We start from the raw sequence: 16864 nt of genomic DNA, 5'->3' as shown, positions 1-16864 counted from the left end.
CCACTTGCTTGGCAAATGTGGTTCAGTGGCTGGCATGGCTGGCTTGGCTGCCTATAGCATTGAGAATCAATTAACCTACCGCCAGCTCAAAACTAATAAATGCAGGGCGCGGATCTGCCAAGTTGCTTGATCTTCGTTAAATACACGAAACACACGACACCAACTAACCGATCAACTTCTGAAAAAATTATATCCTCAACTGGTACCTGACACAATTGCACAGTCGTTGATAGATTGCAAGTGAAATTTATATGTCAGCCGAAACAACTGCTACCCGCTATTGCATACTAAACACCCATTAGAAAACACATCAGAAAATCAGAAAAACCATTATCGTGGTTCTGACATAAATATAGCATTTCCTTGGGGCTCAGAATCGCACTTTTTCTGTCTGGTATAGTGTCAACTGTTGTCAATTCTTGTTGTTAATTTCCATTTTTCCCATTTTTATTTATAACCAGTTCATTTTAAGTGAGCGATGATATTCCCAATCGTGGCATCACTTCTGATGCTACTGGCGTCAAGTGGAGTCCATGGGTTCTATTTACCAGGAGTGGCTCCAACCGACTATGAGAAGGATGAACGAGTACCCCTGTTTGTCAACAGCATGACGCCTTCTAATTTTTATGGAAGTGCCAACGGGTTGACCAGTGTGGTTCCATATGACTACTATTTCCGAGCTTTTCATTTCTGTCAACCTGAAGGTGGTCCCAAACGCCAGAGCGAGTCTTTGGGATCAATTCTGTTTGGAGATAGAATCTTTAATTCACCTTTTGAGCTTTATATGCTTAAGAATGAGACCTGTAAGACCCTATGTACTGCTAAGTATCCTTTCCGTGATACTCTGTTTGTCATTCGTAAGATCTGGAGCGAGTATAACTTCAATTGGCTTATTGATGGTCTCCCAGCTGCTCACGAGGTTCAAGATGAGAGCACAGGAACTAGTTTCTATAGTGCTGGATTCCCACTTGGATCAGCTAACTATGAGAAAGAAGAATTTTTCATTCACAACCACTACGATATTAAGATTGAGTACCATCAGGCACTTTCTGGAAAATACCGGGTTGTTGGTGTCACAGTTGAGCCAGCATCTCGTGAGAATAAGCCTGACGAGAAGGGAAATGTTTTTTGCAAGGTTGATGACAAACCATTTATGTTACACGAGACTGAAAGTACCGACACTGATACCGAAGTTCCATACACCTATTCAGTTACCTGGATCCCCTCTAGCACATCATGGGCCACTAGATGGGACAAGTATCTTCATGTGTATGATGCAAACATTCATTGGTTCTCGCTTCTTAACTCTGCTATTATCGTTGTTTTCCTTACCATGATTGTTTCTGGTATTTTGCTGCGTGCCATTCGTAAGGATATTGCTCGTTATAACGAGATCGATCTCTCGGAAGATATTCAAGAAGACTCTGGTTGGAAACTTGTTCATGGTGATGTTTTCCGTCCTCCCAAGCAAAAGATGCTGCTGTCGGTATTCCTTGGAAGCGGCAGTCAGCTTCTTGCCATGACATTAGTTACCTTAGTTTTCGCCTTGTTCGGATTCATTTCTCCTTCTAATCGTGGATCTCTCTCTACAGTCATGATTCTGTTCTACACATTTTTCGGCATTATTGGCGGTTATGTATCGGCTCGTGCTTATAAGACATTTGGTGGAGAGTCCTGGAAACTCAACCTCATTCTCACTCCAGTTGTGGTTCCTGGTATTGTATTTGTGGCCTTTATCTTGCTCAATTTCCTGCTTATTTTTGCCAAGTCGTCTGGTGCAGTTCCTATTGGCACTATGATTGCACTCATTGCTATGTGGTTCATTATCTCTGCTCCATTGTCGGTTGTAGGAGGATTCCTCGGCACTAAGCGCGAAGCTTATGAAGCTCCAGTGCGTACTAACCAGATTCCTCGTCAAATCCCCACTCAACCCACATATCTGCGCCCAGTTCCAAGTATTCTCCTTGCCGGAATCTTGCCATTCTGTGCCATTTTTGTCGAGCTGTACTTTATTCTCAGCTCTATATGGTTCCACAAGATTTACTACATGTTTGGATTTTTGTTCCTGTGCTTCACCATCATGGTTGTGACTTCATCGACCGTCACAGTACTGATGATTTATTTCACACTGTGTGCCGAGAACTACAATTGGCAATGGCGTTCGTTCATCCTATCAGGCTCTGCATCCATCTACATCTTCCTCCATTCAATTATCTACCTTGTCAGCAAGCTGTCACTCGGCGGGTTCATCTCGAACGGTCTTTATCTTGGCTACAGTCTGCTAATCAGTTTCGTGTTTTTCATCCTCACGGGAACTGTTGGCTTCATTGCCAGTTTCTTCTTTGTCAGAAAGATCTACTCGTCCATCAAGATCGATTAGGACATCTAAAACGAATATATTATCTATTACCATTCTCCTCTAGCAGTCGTTTCGTGGTGGACGATTGCAGAAAATCTCCTGCGAAGCAGGAGCCACGGGGTCTGGGGCAACGCCCCAGCCGCCGGAGGCATGTACACTTGAAAAAAAAAGTTGATTTACATAGTATTATTTACGGTCGTATCAGGTTAGCCATGCGGATGGCAGATTTTCATGTCGGGTCATAATCGTAAATCATCATCGTTGTTGGTGTGGTTGTTGCTGTGACTGTTGATGTTGTGGATGTTGCTGTCTGTTTCCGTGATGGTAACCTCCCTGGCCCTGTCCCTGACCTTGACCCTGGCGGTTGTAATTACGGTTGTAGCCTTGTCGATTAGGACCCTGTCGTCCTTGGTTATTTCTTCCTCCTCTCTGGTTTCTGTCTTGGTTGCGCTGTTGGTTTCTATTATCGTTTCTGATCTGTCTATCTTCCTTGATCATATCCAGCAGCTGCTGATGTTAGTATACGGACTTGTTATGAGCTCCTAGTGTATCAAGAGTTTGTCGCAAGGTTCGAGTTCTCGCTCGCGCTTCAAGTTTACATACCTCTTCGGGGACTCGTAGATACTTGATGATGTTGCCTCGCACATAGGTCTCTGGAAGTTTCAGGAAATGTTCACCATCAGAACTAGTCTGAATGACTTCTTTTAAAGTAAGGTTCATCCAAGTATCACAGCTAACAAGGTGACCGTTTAAAGTTTCTCCGGACTTGAGCTCGACCATCATGGGCTGGCCCTGGGCCGCGTTTAGCAAAGATAATGGCAGCTAATAATACATTGTTAGTCCGTACACATTCGCAATCAAAGTCAAGGAGCAATGCTCGGAAAATTTTAGCGACTTACCATCTGAGTCTTGATAAATAATACAAGCTGAACGGATTTGCTTCCAAGTAATTGATCTAATCGGTAGCTTCGACTTCACCAGATTATATGAATGCATTTGGTAAATTCCACTCCGGGTAAATAAGCCGCACGCCTAGCCATGTTCGATGCACCAGTCTTTTGTGCTTCTCGTTCCACCATTTTAATTTTTATTATGGTAATTTATGGTAATCAAGTTAAACTTAAAAGAGATAGCAATCCATCTAGGTGAGGTGAGAAATGAGCAGATATCAATATATTGATGAGTAGAACAGTCTATTTGTTCTGACAGCGTATATAGTCACATTCCTGTCGGGTTGTCTCATATGTCATTATGACCTGATGGTTCCCTGAGACGAATCCCTGAGACAAAATAAATTGCATTAATACTTTGGCCGCATTCGGACTCTAGATTCGATTCACCATCCGATTCTACTTCAAATCAGACTGACTTAACTGGATTGGGTTGGATTGGGTATATAAATTTCTCTCCGCTCTATTCCTCATTAACTGCTCTGCACTGTCCAGAACAGCTGAATCTGTACCAGCTAAAATGTAACCTATTGTGGGTGGATATGAACAGAACATTGTGAAACCAGTACTTAATTAAAGATCCTTATTGTATATAGAAATTAATCAGCTCTTAGAATGTGGCTCGACGAATAATTATTCGGCTATCTTATTTCATGGACTTGGCAGCATTTCTCCAGATTACCGATACTGTATACTCAGATTCCAGTATTTTACTTATAAAAAAGCATTTCCAAAATACTGAAATTCAACATATTATACTCCAAAATAATACTAGAGGCTAATTTCTTCGCCAGCTAAGACATCTCGCGGCTTTTCGAATTAATTTAACAGGCTCCTTGAGGGCTCTTTCCAAAGGTAATGTACAGATCGTCACATTGATAGTCGATCACTGCGTTTATAAGAGTTCATATATCGACTGATATTAAATAGCCATTACTGGTGAAAAGACATGATCTCGGGGATTACCCGTCAATCGCAGTAATCACTCATCCTCAATAATTCACCTTTAGCAGAACGTCAGACACCTTCTTAACCTAACCAAGAATTAAATATTAAATCTACTGACACTACTCTTGCACGTCGAAAGCAAGCATATTCCTTCTAGCGATCACTGCAATCGAAATAATAATACACATTATATGGCAGAAACCCGCCGATACCTACAGTTTCTATCGAGGTCGCATTGGACTTGTGGGAAAGGACCTGCATCCGTACTTTTGGCAACCTTGAGGGTATCGTGCATACTAGACGTTGTGGACTACTTGCCTCCGGCAGTTGGGGCTTTGCCCCCAGACTCCACTGCTCCTCTCGGTTCGCTCGAGTCCGGCACTGGTGTCCCCAGTAACAGCGGCGACTGACGAAGTGCGAAGTAACGAGGTGCGAAAAGTGGCCGTAAATTGTAACACCCCAGAATTAGTAAAAATCACACACGAACCCGGATTAGAAGCCGACTCGAGCGAAGCGAGAGGAGCAATGGGGTCTGGGGCAACGCCCCAGCCGCCGGAGGCAGACCACCCTCTCGATCAGATCCCGTCCGTGAACCGAAACCGAAACGGCCTCATTGACCTCCTGTTACCCGGCCTGGAGAGGCACAATCGGATACAGCCGCAACGCGACAATGGCGCGTTTAATCGCTTTGGGAATATTAGTCCCAAATTCGCGTGGCTATCAGTGAATGGCGACTGCTAAGAGATTCCACGGTTTTGAAGAGCACGCGCCGCCAGTACATTACATTACATTTGGATTAGCGTTTGCGAGACAGAGATATCAGTGATAGTAGAGAAGCATCAAGCATCGGCATCTGAAAGTGTCGGAAAAAAGACATTGGCCACAGAATTGCCGACTATTTATCAATTGAAATTGCATCGGGATCTTTTTTTTTGACCGGTGTCAACTCTACTCTTCTAGTTTTTCACTTGTTCCTGTTCTCTGCTTCATTCTCTTGGTGGTTTCTCTTTTTCGATATTGAAGTAGACGGTAAGGCCATCTTCACCATCGAAAAATAACTGAAAGCAATTGAAGTTGTTTTCAGTAGACTTTTGAGGCTACTTTCGACGTCATCCAAAAATTTTGAGGTAATCCGATTGTTATCGTCATTTCGAACCTCAGTCCTTGTTCCCGGTGTTCGTCGTTGATATTTCATCTAGCTGTGGTCTTTTTCAATATCTGACAAAGAAGCTGAGATATCTCAGGACAAACAAGGCAGTCGACAAAAAATAATAATAGGAAAAAGAAGAAGGAAAAGAGAAGGGAAAGAAAGATAGACAGAGGATATCTCTATCCGCCAAGCAACATGTCTAGCGAAACCCAAGTTTACCAAGCCACATACTCAGGTGTAAGTTTGTTTGTTTCTGTCTCTGTTCTTCTATTAGCCAGCAGGAGCTTCAAGTTCTTTTAATCAGTTTGGGATTGGACAGGGTTGTCCACTTTAAACGATGTTTCATTCTCTTCCTTGGCTACTGAGAGCAGATATCAGATCGTAGACGAAACTACTCGAGCAAAGCTCGAGTAGCCACGGGGTCTGGGGCAGAGCCCCAGCCGCCGGAGGCGAAAATTTCTTCTCTTGATTTGGGACTAACGAAATACAGGTGCCCGTTTTCGAGCTACCGACTAAGAGTGTGGCAGTGATGAAGCGGCAGTCGGACGGGTGGGTTAATGCGACACATATTCTGAAAGTAGCTAATTTCGACAAACCTCAAAGAACGAGGATTCTCGAACGAGAAGTACAGAGAGGCACTCATGAAAAAATCCAGGGTGGTTATGGAAAGTATCAGGGTACCTGGGTCCCATTAGAACGAGCGCGAGCCGTGGCCGAACAGTATAAAGTTCTTGAGATTTTGGAGCCACTGTTCGCTTATTCACCTTCTGACACCGATCCAACTCCATTTGCTCCAAGACACACCTGGAAGAGCCGGTCGACAAATGGTGCGGCCGGTCGAGGAGGTGGTGTGGCAGGTACCCCAAGTGGACGAGCCGATTTCACTCCAATAACCGCCAGACGAGGAGCCAGTCGTCAAAGTAGTAGTGCAAGTGCCAGTAATATTGCTGATGCTGGTATTGAGGATACTTCGTTAGTTGATAATGGTTTAAAACGCCCATATCGTGTACTATCTTCAGGTAGAGGAGGAGCCAATAATGGAGGTGATGGTCAAGGTGCGGTAGAAGGTAACATGCTAGCACCTCCAGTGAAGAAGCGAAGAGGTCGGCCTCCATCGTCGTCATCAGCCTCTTTAGCTAAAAGATCTGACTCTGGACCAAGAAAGTTTCACTATGGTATCCCCCCTAGTACTCCCAAACAAAATATCATTTCATCAAAATCTGTCAACAGTGCTCGCTACGACGGTAATAACGAGACTCTTTCTCCAGAATCGTCATCAATCTCATCACGATCTTCATCACCATCGGATTTTATGTCGGAGTCAGATATTGATGCAGCCCTGACGAATGGTGTTGATACTCCCAGTGCCAGAAACGCAATTTTGGCCTCAAAGCGACGGACGCCAAGTATGATTACAGATAGTCCCCAGTTTAATTATAACGGCTATGAGCAACGACAGTATACTATCCCCGATAGATATCAGGATTCGCCTCAACAGTCGATGAGTGGTGCCGGTAATCATTCCATGCTCCACTCATCCATTCAACCACACCACCAGAACTTACAACATCAACAAGCTGAACATCAGCGACAGATGCAGCAGCAGCATCCACAACAGGGACACCAACGAAACATTTCTACAGCATCCACTTCAAGCGAGATGCTGTCTACAATGTATAGCAACCGACTGCTTGACTATTTCACATCAATCGATGAGGCCGAAATTCCACAATTCCTTATTAACCCACCACCAGAATTTAAAATTAATCAAGTTATTGATGACGAAGGCCATACTGCGTTCCATTGGGCCTGCTCAATGGGTGACTTGAAAATCATTGAAGTTTTGTTACAGGCAGGTGCAAATATAAGCGCCACCAATTTTGCCGAACAAACGCCACTAATACGATCTATTTTATTCACCAATAACTACGACCGACGGACATTCCCCAAAGTAGTTGATCTACTACGCGATACTATCCTGTATGTGGATTCACATAAACAGACAGTTCTTCATCACATTGCTTCCACCACGTCGTCAAGATCCAAGCTGTCATCAACCAGATATTATACTGAGATTATTCTTGCTAAGCTATTAGAAATTAAGAGCTTGCAAGTTGTCACGGATTTCGTTAATCTTCAGGATGAGAATGGTGATACTGCTCTTCACATAGCTGCTAGAAATGGAGCTCGGAAGTGCGTCAAAGTGCTATTCCACTATAATGCTCGTGCTGACATTGTGAATAATAATGGACGAACGACGCAGGAGTATATTTCCGAATATGAAGCGCAGCGACAACAGCTACTTAAGCAAGCGGATGGTTTGGTCCAAGTTAAATCAAATACCTTGCCCGGCCAAATTTCCAGTAATGGACAAGCGGCCGTGAATGGGTATGGTCAGTCAAATGGGACTCCTTCGAACAAATATATGCTGGGTAAACCTAATTCCAATCGTGAACTTAATGCCGCTCCATCACAGTTCGATTCGAATTATCGAGATATCAATGGGTCTGGTTCTGGAGAGGCTAATGGAAATGCAAATGGAACGGTGTATCCTGCTATCGGTAATCCTCATGTTTCTGAGGTTGCAATTTCTGCAACTCAAAGAGTGGCACCATCAATTATTGAAGGACTTGAAGAACTTGCACTGGCGTATGATTCGGAATTACAAGAAAAAGACAGCGACATTGAACAAGTTCGACATTTGCTGGAAAGCATGAAACGAGAGATTACTGAGACCGAGAATGCCATTGAAGAGATTGGGGAACTGCCAGGAGATGAGCAAGTTGTTCAAGCTCGTCTTCAACAGTCAAATGAGCTGGTTAATCAAAGAGCTATGCATTTGCGTAAACTACTTGAACGAACACAATCTCGTGACCTGGCAATGCTTGTTCAAGCTGAAGAAGATCGAGCTGGCGCCGAATTGCAAACCAGAGAGCCTACTCTCAATGGAACTGCTACCACGGCTCCTTCTGAAGTGGACCCCAAAGAAGAAGTCTTATCTCTTGCGTCTACTCTGGCTGACCTTCAAAAGCGTCGTGGAAAGCTTGTAGATGAAATTGTTGAACTTTGCGCAAGTGCTGGTGCTGGAGAAAAGATGAACGATTATCGTCGCTTGGTCTCACTTTCGTGCGGTGTTAAAGTGGAAGAGATTGATGAGCTTCTTGACGGAATCGCTCAAGCTCTTTTGGCTGACGGAGGTGGCAGCGACGGAGACGACTAACGACCAACCTATTTATAATACTGTTTACCTATTTAATGTATAATAGCGATGTGCTTTGTATGTGATTTAATATTTTTCAACCTTGACTTTTTAGCGAGATATATAAATTGGACCCTGCATATGCATCGCTTTTCATGCATGGACGTTGGTTTTGTTCTAACAGCATCATCAATAATTCAAATATTTGTTGTTCTGGTTTTCTAAATGGATCTATATATGCCCTTTCAAACAGATCCATAGCAATTAGAGCTGAACCTCGACCACCCAAACTAGCAAAGCATAGGACCCTTAGAGCATCATACGGCTATATATTTTTCAAGATCATCGTGATCGACTACAACCCTTTACCTGAAAAAAATCTTGAAATGCACCTAATTTATACCTGTTCAGAAAAATAAACGAGTCTACTCGAAATTTTACCTGTAATTTCCTAATCTCGTTTCAAGAGGTAGGAAGCAGTAGAGATTCGACTGGCAAAATGTCTGCAGAAGCTCCGGTTATAGCTCTCGACAAGCTTGCCGACAAGGTGAAGAAAATCTCGGCTGGCAAAACCAACGACAGGCCAAAGAAGAAAGATTCTAAAGATAAAAGAGCGAAGAAAGATACTAAAGATCAAACTAAGAAAAGCGAGAATCAAAAGCCACAAAACGAAGAATCTGAGTTGAATGACAGTTTATTGAAGGAAGTTGAGGCTCTGGGAGGATCTAAAGCTGATCTTGATCTTATCAACGGTTTAGACGATTCAGGTAGTGATTCAGAAATTGAAGTTACTGTAGCTTCCAAGCCAGATTCGAAATTGAACAATGATCTTTCTAAGTTTATGTCGGAGTTGGGACTTCCTTCTGAGCCTGAGGTTGTTGAGGATGAAGAAACAGTAGTAAACGTTTCATCCAAGTCTACAGAGCCAACTGATAACGCTGAGACCACCCCAAAGGAAAAGAAAAATAAAACTAAAGAAGAAGAGAAGCAAAAGAAGAGAGAAGAGAAGCAGAAGAAGAAGGAAGAGAAAAAGAAGAAAGAGGAAAAAGAAAAGGCTAAGGCAAAAGAAGCCGCTGTTTCACAGACTAGAACTGAGAAAGCAGCAGTTCCAGCTCCACAGTCGATCCTGGAAAAAAAATCAACCAACAATTCCAGGGGTGTTATTTCTAACGAGATTATCAACCATGCGAAATATATTCATCCAGGCCAATTGGTTTTGGAACCTCGCACAGAATGGTACTCACATGATTTGGAACCCCCAGCTGAAGAATCCACACTGGATCAGGACCAAATCAATGTTTTATTTTCCAAAGCCAAGGCTCTTCTTCAAAAGGAGAACGATATTTATGTCCATGATAATATCAAGTCTACCTCTCAGAAACAATTCTTGTCTCAACTTTTAACTGCCGGTACTCTTTCGGATAAAATCAGTGCTTTGACCCTGTTAATCCAAGAGTCCCCAATCCATTCAGTTAAGTACTTTGATACTATGATTGGATTGTGTCGCAAAAAGTCTCGAGGAAGTGCATTACAAGCTGTGGCAGCTCTTAAAGATATCTTTATTAGTGGAGTTTTGCCCAACCGCAAGTTGAAATGGTTCAAGAACCAGCCTTTGACTGCTAGTACGCCGGTTAGCTGGTTGATTATATGGGCTTTTGAAGATTGGTTAAAACAGTACTTTTTTACCCTATTACAAGCTTTGGAAACTCTCAGTCACGATCCAGTTGTGTTTATTCGTTCGAATGCCGTTTTGCATATTATTGACCTGTTAAAGGCCAAGCCAGAGCAAGAGGTCAATCTCCTCAGACTTGGTGTTAACAAACTTGGTGATTCTGATAGAAAGGTAGCATCGCGTGTTTCATATCTTTTACTACAGTTGGAACAAGCGCATCCTGCTATGAAGGGCATTGTTGTAGAATCTATTTCTGAACTCGTGTTCAGAACTGGAACCGATTACCACGCTAGATACTATTCTGTCATCACCTTGAATCAGACCATTTTAGCTCACAAAGACACTGAGGTCGCTAATAACCTGATTAAGATTTACCTGTCTCTCTTTGAAAGACTGTTAGCTGAATGGGACAGGGATTCAGGCCGCATCAAACCAGAAGAGCCTGCAAAGAAGGTCAAGAAGCCCAGATGGAAAAACAAGGGTAACAAAGGAAAGCATGGTGGAGAGCGACAGGAAGCTAAGACTACCGAAGCTGTCAAGGAAGAGGAGAATGCTAAGATTACTAGTGCCATTCTGACTGGTTTGAACAGAGCATACCCATTCTCCGCTTTGCCAAAGGATGTTTTCGACACTCATATCGACACTTTGTATAGAGTCACACATTCAGCTAATTTCAACACATCGGTTCAGGCTTTGATGCTCATCTTCCAAATTTCGAAATCTGAGCAACGTTTAACTGATAGATACTATAGAACCCTGTATGAAAGTTTACTGGATCCTCGTCTGGCAACTTCCTCAAAGCTTAGATTGTACCTTAATCTGCTCTTCAAATCCCTTCGTGAAGATACAAACACAGCTCGTATTAAAGCTTTTGCTAAGAGATTACTTCAGATGTCTAGCAGTTGGTTGAGTATTGGTGTTGTAGCTGCAGTTATCTTTCTTGTTAATGAGCTTTTCAAGCTTCGTGATATCAAAGATATTATCAGTGAAGAAACTAAGGAAAGTGAAAAAATTTATGATGGTCGCGCTAGAGATCCCTTGTACTCCAACTCCGAAAATTCAAAGCTATGGGAAATCATTCCTTTGTCAAATCACTTCCACCCAACTGTCGTTGTATATGCACTCGGTTTGTTGAACAATGACCCTTCACTTGCTAAACCCGATCTCGATTTGCACTCTTTCAGCCACTTTTTGGATAGATTCGTCTATAAGAATCCTCGTCAAAAGACCACATCCAAGGGAGGAAGTATCATGCAACCTCTTGCTGGTGCTGACCCCAATGGTTTCCTGGGAATTGGTGGATCTTCAAAATCCGCTGTCAATTCCATTGACTGGAAAAACACCAATCTCGAAGATGTCGACGCCAGTGAACGATTCTTCCACCAATACTTTGCCAATCGTCGTGAGAAGGCTGCCAAATCTGAGAAGATTGAAGGTGAACTCAGTGATAACGAAGATGAGGTTTGGGATGCTTTGGTTAATAGTCGACCTGATATTGAAGGTGAGGACGCCGAGGATGAAGACCTTTCCGGATTTAGTGATGAAGATTTGTCTGATGGTGATTTATCTGACATGAGCATTGATGATGAAGATTTGGACGAAGAGGATCTTGAGGATGACGAAAAATCTGCCGATGAAGATGATGCTGAAGGAGAAGATTCTGATGCCGAACCATTAACTTTGGACGATTTCGACGATGTTGATGGCTTGATTGGTAGCGATGAGGAGGTTGATGAGAATGACAGTGAAGAGGAAGAAGAAGAAGAAGAAGAAGAAGAGGACAAACAGGTAGGATCCAAAAAGCGAGCCCTTGAACGACCAGAAGGAAAGAAGAGCAAGAAAGCCAAGCTCAAGGATCTCCCTGTATTTGCATCTGTCGATGATTACGCTCAATATCTCGACTCGTCTGACGAAGACTACAGTTAGAAATGTATTTATGTATAATAGATTTTCTTAGACTACTACTCTTCAAATGTTAATAATGAATATTGCTATATTATGCTTTGCACTTGAGCCTTCGGCTATAGGTAATGATACAATTTAAAAAATCATGGTGCACATATACAGCTTCACATTGATCAAAAGTGTGAAACGTGAATATGCAAATCAGAAAACCATAAAACATCAAAGACTTGACATCTTTGTAAAGTTAGTAGCAAATTTAGTCGATAATAGGGTCAATTTACTCACTTTTGTTGCCATTTTCCCCGATTATGATATCTTGTTATAACCGACTTTCGTAATTTCTGAAAGATTTCACTTAAAATGTCCTCTGATTGGTATACTTAGTGTACCTGGGTTAGGGCCCCCGTGGCGCAATGGTAGCGCACTGGTTTCCGGTACCAGAGGTTGCGAGTTCGAGTCTTGCCGGGGGCTTGACAAAACTTTTTTGAATCTTCTGTTTTTTTTTATACTCATTAGTTGCAACCAAAATTCCACTAGAAAATAGATGTGTTTAACATGACCTCTACGTTCAAGAGGAAATTATGAAAAAGACCATTGCTATCTACTATGAGTAAAAAAAACACAGGAATATGGGCATATATCAAGCCAGATAGCATCCGATAAGCCGCGCTGCAGCTTTACGCCGGGTAGCAAGTTCGCCTTGGAAGGCCATGGACTTCTATACGACCATCTAGACCTGATAGGAGATCACAAATACAACCTGTTTGCTCGAAACATCGAACTATCAGTTGAGAAAAAAATTTGTACCTCGGTTATAAGACTGGCATAGATCTGTTAATCAAGCATTTAATTGAGAGATATTAAATTTTTTTGTTTGGTGATTTTGTATTTTCATTTCTTCAAGTGAATTACATAACTATAGATCCTAGTTGGCATACATTGCATTTGTCGACTTTCTAACATCTCACACACCACATCCTATTTATCGTCATAAGAAAAACATTTAACAAAATGTCTGATACAGCTGGCAGTAGTACTGAAAATATTGACGTTGTCATCAAGTCTTCGTCCGACAAGAAATATACTCTGTCACTACCCATATCGACTAGAATTGAAGAACTCAAGGCACAACTGGCGCAACAATCAGATATCCCTGCCGATAGACAAAGACTGATCTTTGCTGGCCGGGTATTAAAAGACAATGAAACTCTTGAATTTTACAAGATCAAATCTGGCCAAACTATTCATTTGGTGAAGGGAGCTGCTCCCCCAGGTAGCACCAGCGGCACTGCATCAGGTGCTTCCACTACAGGTGCCAGCGCCACTGGATCCAGCCCCTCATCTAACAGTTCCAATTCTACAGCTTCCCAAGTTCCTGGAAATATTGCTGCTGGTGCTGGTAGTGGCAACCTTTTGGCAGACTTGACTGGTGCAAGATATGCTGGATTGGCTCAATTGCCGTCAGCTTCCATGTTCGGCCCTGATGGTGGCATGGGTGCTGGAGCCAATTCTGAACAACTTCTTAATCTGATGGAGGAACCAGGTTTTGCTCAACACATGCAACAAGCTTTACAAAACCCAGCTATTGTCGATCTCATGATTAATTCCAACCCCCAACTAAGGCAGATGGGTCCTCAGTTTAGACAAATGCTGCAGAGCCCTGAATTTGTTCAGATGATGTCCAATCCTCAAACCATTCGTACTATGATGCAAATGGAAAGAATGTTTGGAGGTGCTGGTGCTGGCGCTGGAGGTGCAGGGGCCAATTCATTCCCAGCTCCAGGATCTACTGATAATAACGGTAGTACTACTACTGATAGCACGGCATCGAGCGATACTAGTGCTAACGCTGGAACCGGTGCTGGAGCTAATCCTTTCGGTGGTTTGTTCCCCAATGGTCAAACCCCAGATGTCTCTGCAAATCCATTCGCTGCTCTTCTTAACCCTCAACGTCATGCTAATGCTGCTGCTGCTGCCGGAGGTGCCGACAATGCCTCAACCAACCAATTCAATCAATTTAACCCAGCTCTTCTGGCTAGCTTATTAGGAGGAAATGCTCCTGCTCCAGAACCTCAAGATGACAGACCACCAGAGGAAAGATACGAATCACAGCTTAGACAACTCAATGAGCTAGGGTTCTTCGATTTTGATCGCAACGTGCGTGCTCTTCGCCGTAGTGGTGGTAATGTGCAAGGAGCTGTTGAGGCTCTTCTCGATGGTCAAGTCTGATTCTTTAACTGTCGTTTCATTAAGTAATAGTAGCTAAATAAATTAATTGTGCATTCATGAGAGCTTATATCATATCGTGAGAAGTTATCCTTTGGCTATGTTTAGCATATTCGTTACCAAGAATCACGTCTAATTCCTGTATTTTAAAAATAGTTTTTAAATTCAATTATATTTCTGCTATTTCTTATTTGTATTTGATATTCAAGATAAGATGCAGTTCATTATATTGGATTTGCCAGAAAAAAGTGTAAATTTGAGGATTGAGGCCAATTAATTTTCTCCAAGGTACAGGCTACACAGCTCTAATATTCTAATTTATTATAATTTAATAATTAATTAATATAGGGACAAAGATCTAAAACGTTGAAATTCACAAGCAGTTTAAAGCTTCGGCGATCACGACATATGAGATCATTGCCGGTAATGAGTCAGTGTGGGGGTAATTAGTGGGGGTCCTGCCTGTCACTATGTCTGTTAATATTAACCGCCAGCAAAGTTAACTCAAAAACTAATTGCTGAAATGGGCTCAATTATCAGGACCAGGCAATTAGAGACATTGCTGAGAGTGAGACTCAATCTCACACGGCCATTATCTCGGTCTGTGTCGAGCTCGGTATCCAAAAGATCTCCTAATCCACCCTCAGGAGGTGCGAAACCCCCAAAACCCCAATCAAATGCTGAATCTAATAGACAATCTTCCAAATCCAATGGAGGCATATTATTAACATTGGCAGTATCTGGAATAGTAGGGGCAGGTTCATTCTTCGCCGCTAAGTCTTTATATCAATCTGAACAGCGAGTTAGTTCCATTGAAAAGAAATGGGATGAACCAAAATATGGCGGTAAAGAGGAATTTCATCGAGCCCTCCCAGAGCTAAAAGCTATTCTTGGAGAAGATGGTGTGTCAATTGATGATGAAGATTTGAAAGCGCATGGATATTCAGACTGGTCTACGTATAATATTGAGACAAATCCTATAGCTATTGCATATCCCAAATCCACTGAAGAAGTCTCGGAAATTGCTAAAGTATGCCACAAGTATAAGCTCCCAATGATTGGATTTTCAGGAGGCTCCAGTTTGGAAGGAAACTTCTGTGCTCCATATGGAGGTGTTTGCATTGACTTTGTTCACATGAACAAAATCGTTGAAATCCGTCCTCAAGACATGGATGTGACCGTCCAACCTGCAGTCGGATGGATGGCACTTAATGAGGAACTAGCGAAAGAAGGCCACAACTTGTTTTTTGCCGTAGATCCTGGTCCAACTGCAAAAATTGGTGGTATGGTTGGTACTTCTTGTTCAGGTACCAATTGTGTAAGATATGGTCCCATGAGAAACCATATTGTAAATTTGACTGTGGTCTTAGCCGATGGCACAATAATTAAAACCAAAAGAAGACCAATGAAGTCATCTGCTGGATACAATTTGAATCATCTATTTTGTGGATCTGAAGGTACCCTTGGACTAGTTACAGAAATCACTCTAAAATTACATACAGTTCCTGAACAAACTAGTGTTGCAGTTTGTGCCTTCCCTACTGTACAAGATGCAACTGCAACTGCTACTGATATTATTCGAGCTGGTATTCCTGTTCATGCTATAGAGCTAATGGATGATGTTCAAATGATGTGTGTTAATAGAGCGGGCTATACCTCGCGTAAATGGGATGAGAAGCCTACTGTTATGTTCAAGTTCTCTGGCTCAAAAGCTTATGTAAACGAACAAATCCAGCAGGCAAAGGCAATTGCCAAACTTCACCAAGGTGTTCGATTTGAGTTTGCAAATGGAAAGGAAGAGCAGCATCAGCTTTGGTCTGCTCGTAAAGAAGCTCTCTGGTCAGCCATGGCTGTCGGACCCCCCAACGGTAAGGTCTATTCTACGGATGTGGCCGTGCCGCTCTCACGTTTGGCAGATCTTGTAATGAATACTAAGAAAGATCTTGTTGAGTCCGGTCTTTTTGGTGCGTGTCTGGGACATGTTGGTGATGGAAATTTTCATGCCTGTATCATCTATGATGAAAAGGACTATGAAAAGGCTCGGAAAGTCGCTACAGATATCGTACATAAGGGTCTTGAATTAGAAGGTACTTGCACGGGAGAACACGGTATAGGAGCAGGAAAAGTTCATTATCTTGTCGAAGAACTCGGTCCCGATGCTGTCCAATTAATGCGGACTATAAAACTTGCTTTGGATCCCAACGAGCTTCTAAATCCCGGTAAAATATTTACCAAAGAAGCTCTTGAGGCCGAATCTCACTAAATAAAATAGAACTTTTGGCTCGAAACTCCATTGTCTACAATCATGAGACGATGAATTTGCCTTAGATATAAAATAAACGTAAAAATAAATAAAAGAGAGACGGATTACTGAGGGATAAGCTGTTCCATCCATACAAATAAGGAGAGAGCTTGATGCCGCATGAGCCGCATGATTGTCAGAGAGTTCGCAAAT

At 42.5% G+C, this 16864-nt stretch overlaps 5 protein-coding genes and 1 non-coding gene across 6 annotated transcripts; all 6 read left to right on the top strand.

Annotated features, from left to right (window-relative positions):
- Positions 1–508: 508 nt before the first annotated feature.
- Positions 509–2380, top strand: EMP70 (Emp70p; the record flags this gene model as incomplete). Its single annotated transcript, XM_018881154.1, has 1 exon — positions 509–2380. The coding sequence occupies one exon, from the start codon at positions 509–511 to the stop codon at positions 2378–2380; it is 1872 nt and encodes a 623-aa protein (XP_018734294.1).
- Positions 2381–5936: 3556 nt separating this feature from the next.
- On the top strand, positions 5937–8627 carry MBP1 (transcription factor MBP1; the record flags this gene model as incomplete). The annotated part of the gene is made up of 1 exon (XM_018881045.1): positions 5937–8627. The coding sequence occupies one exon, from the start codon at positions 5937–5939 to the stop codon at positions 8625–8627; it is 2691 nt and encodes an 896-aa protein (XP_018734293.1).
- Positions 8628–9105: 478 nt separating this feature from the next.
- Positions 9106–12204, top strand: MAK21 (Mak21p; the record flags this gene model as incomplete). Its single annotated transcript, XM_018880938.1, has 1 exon — positions 9106–12204. The coding sequence occupies one exon, from the start codon at positions 9106–9108 to the stop codon at positions 12202–12204; it is 3099 nt and encodes a 1032-aa protein (XP_018734292.1).
- Positions 12205–12582: 378 nt separating this feature from the next.
- AWJ20_38 lies at positions 12583–12654 on the top strand (the record flags this gene model as incomplete). Its single annotated transcript has 1 exon — positions 12583–12654. It is a non-coding gene; the product is annotated as a tRNA-Arg (tRNA).
- A 540-nt stretch (positions 12655–13194) lies between these two features.
- On the top strand, positions 13195–14412 carry DSK2 (Dsk2p; the record flags this gene model as incomplete). Its single annotated transcript, XM_018880727.1, has 1 exon — positions 13195–14412. The coding sequence occupies one exon, from the start codon at positions 13195–13197 to the stop codon at positions 14410–14412; it is 1218 nt and encodes a 405-aa protein (XP_018734291.1).
- Positions 14413–14932: 520 nt separating this feature from the next.
- Positions 14933–16672, top strand: DLD1 (Dld1p; the record flags this gene model as incomplete). The annotated part of the gene is made up of 1 exon (XM_018880627.1): positions 14933–16672. The coding sequence occupies one exon, from the start codon at positions 14933–14935 to the stop codon at positions 16670–16672; it is 1740 nt and encodes a 579-aa protein (XP_018734290.1).
- Positions 16673–16864: the final 192 nt, after the last annotated feature.

This window comes from Sugiyamaella lignohabitans, chromosome A, assembly GCF_001640025.1.
Source record: "Sugiyamaella lignohabitans strain CBS 10342 chromosome A, complete sequence".
NCBI classification, from domain to species: domain Eukaryota; kingdom Fungi; phylum Ascomycota; class Dipodascomycetes; order Dipodascales; family Trichomonascaceae; genus Sugiyamaella; species Sugiyamaella lignohabitans.
Note: the sequence above shows the minus strand (reverse complement) of the source record. Positions and strands in the feature narration are given on the sequence as shown.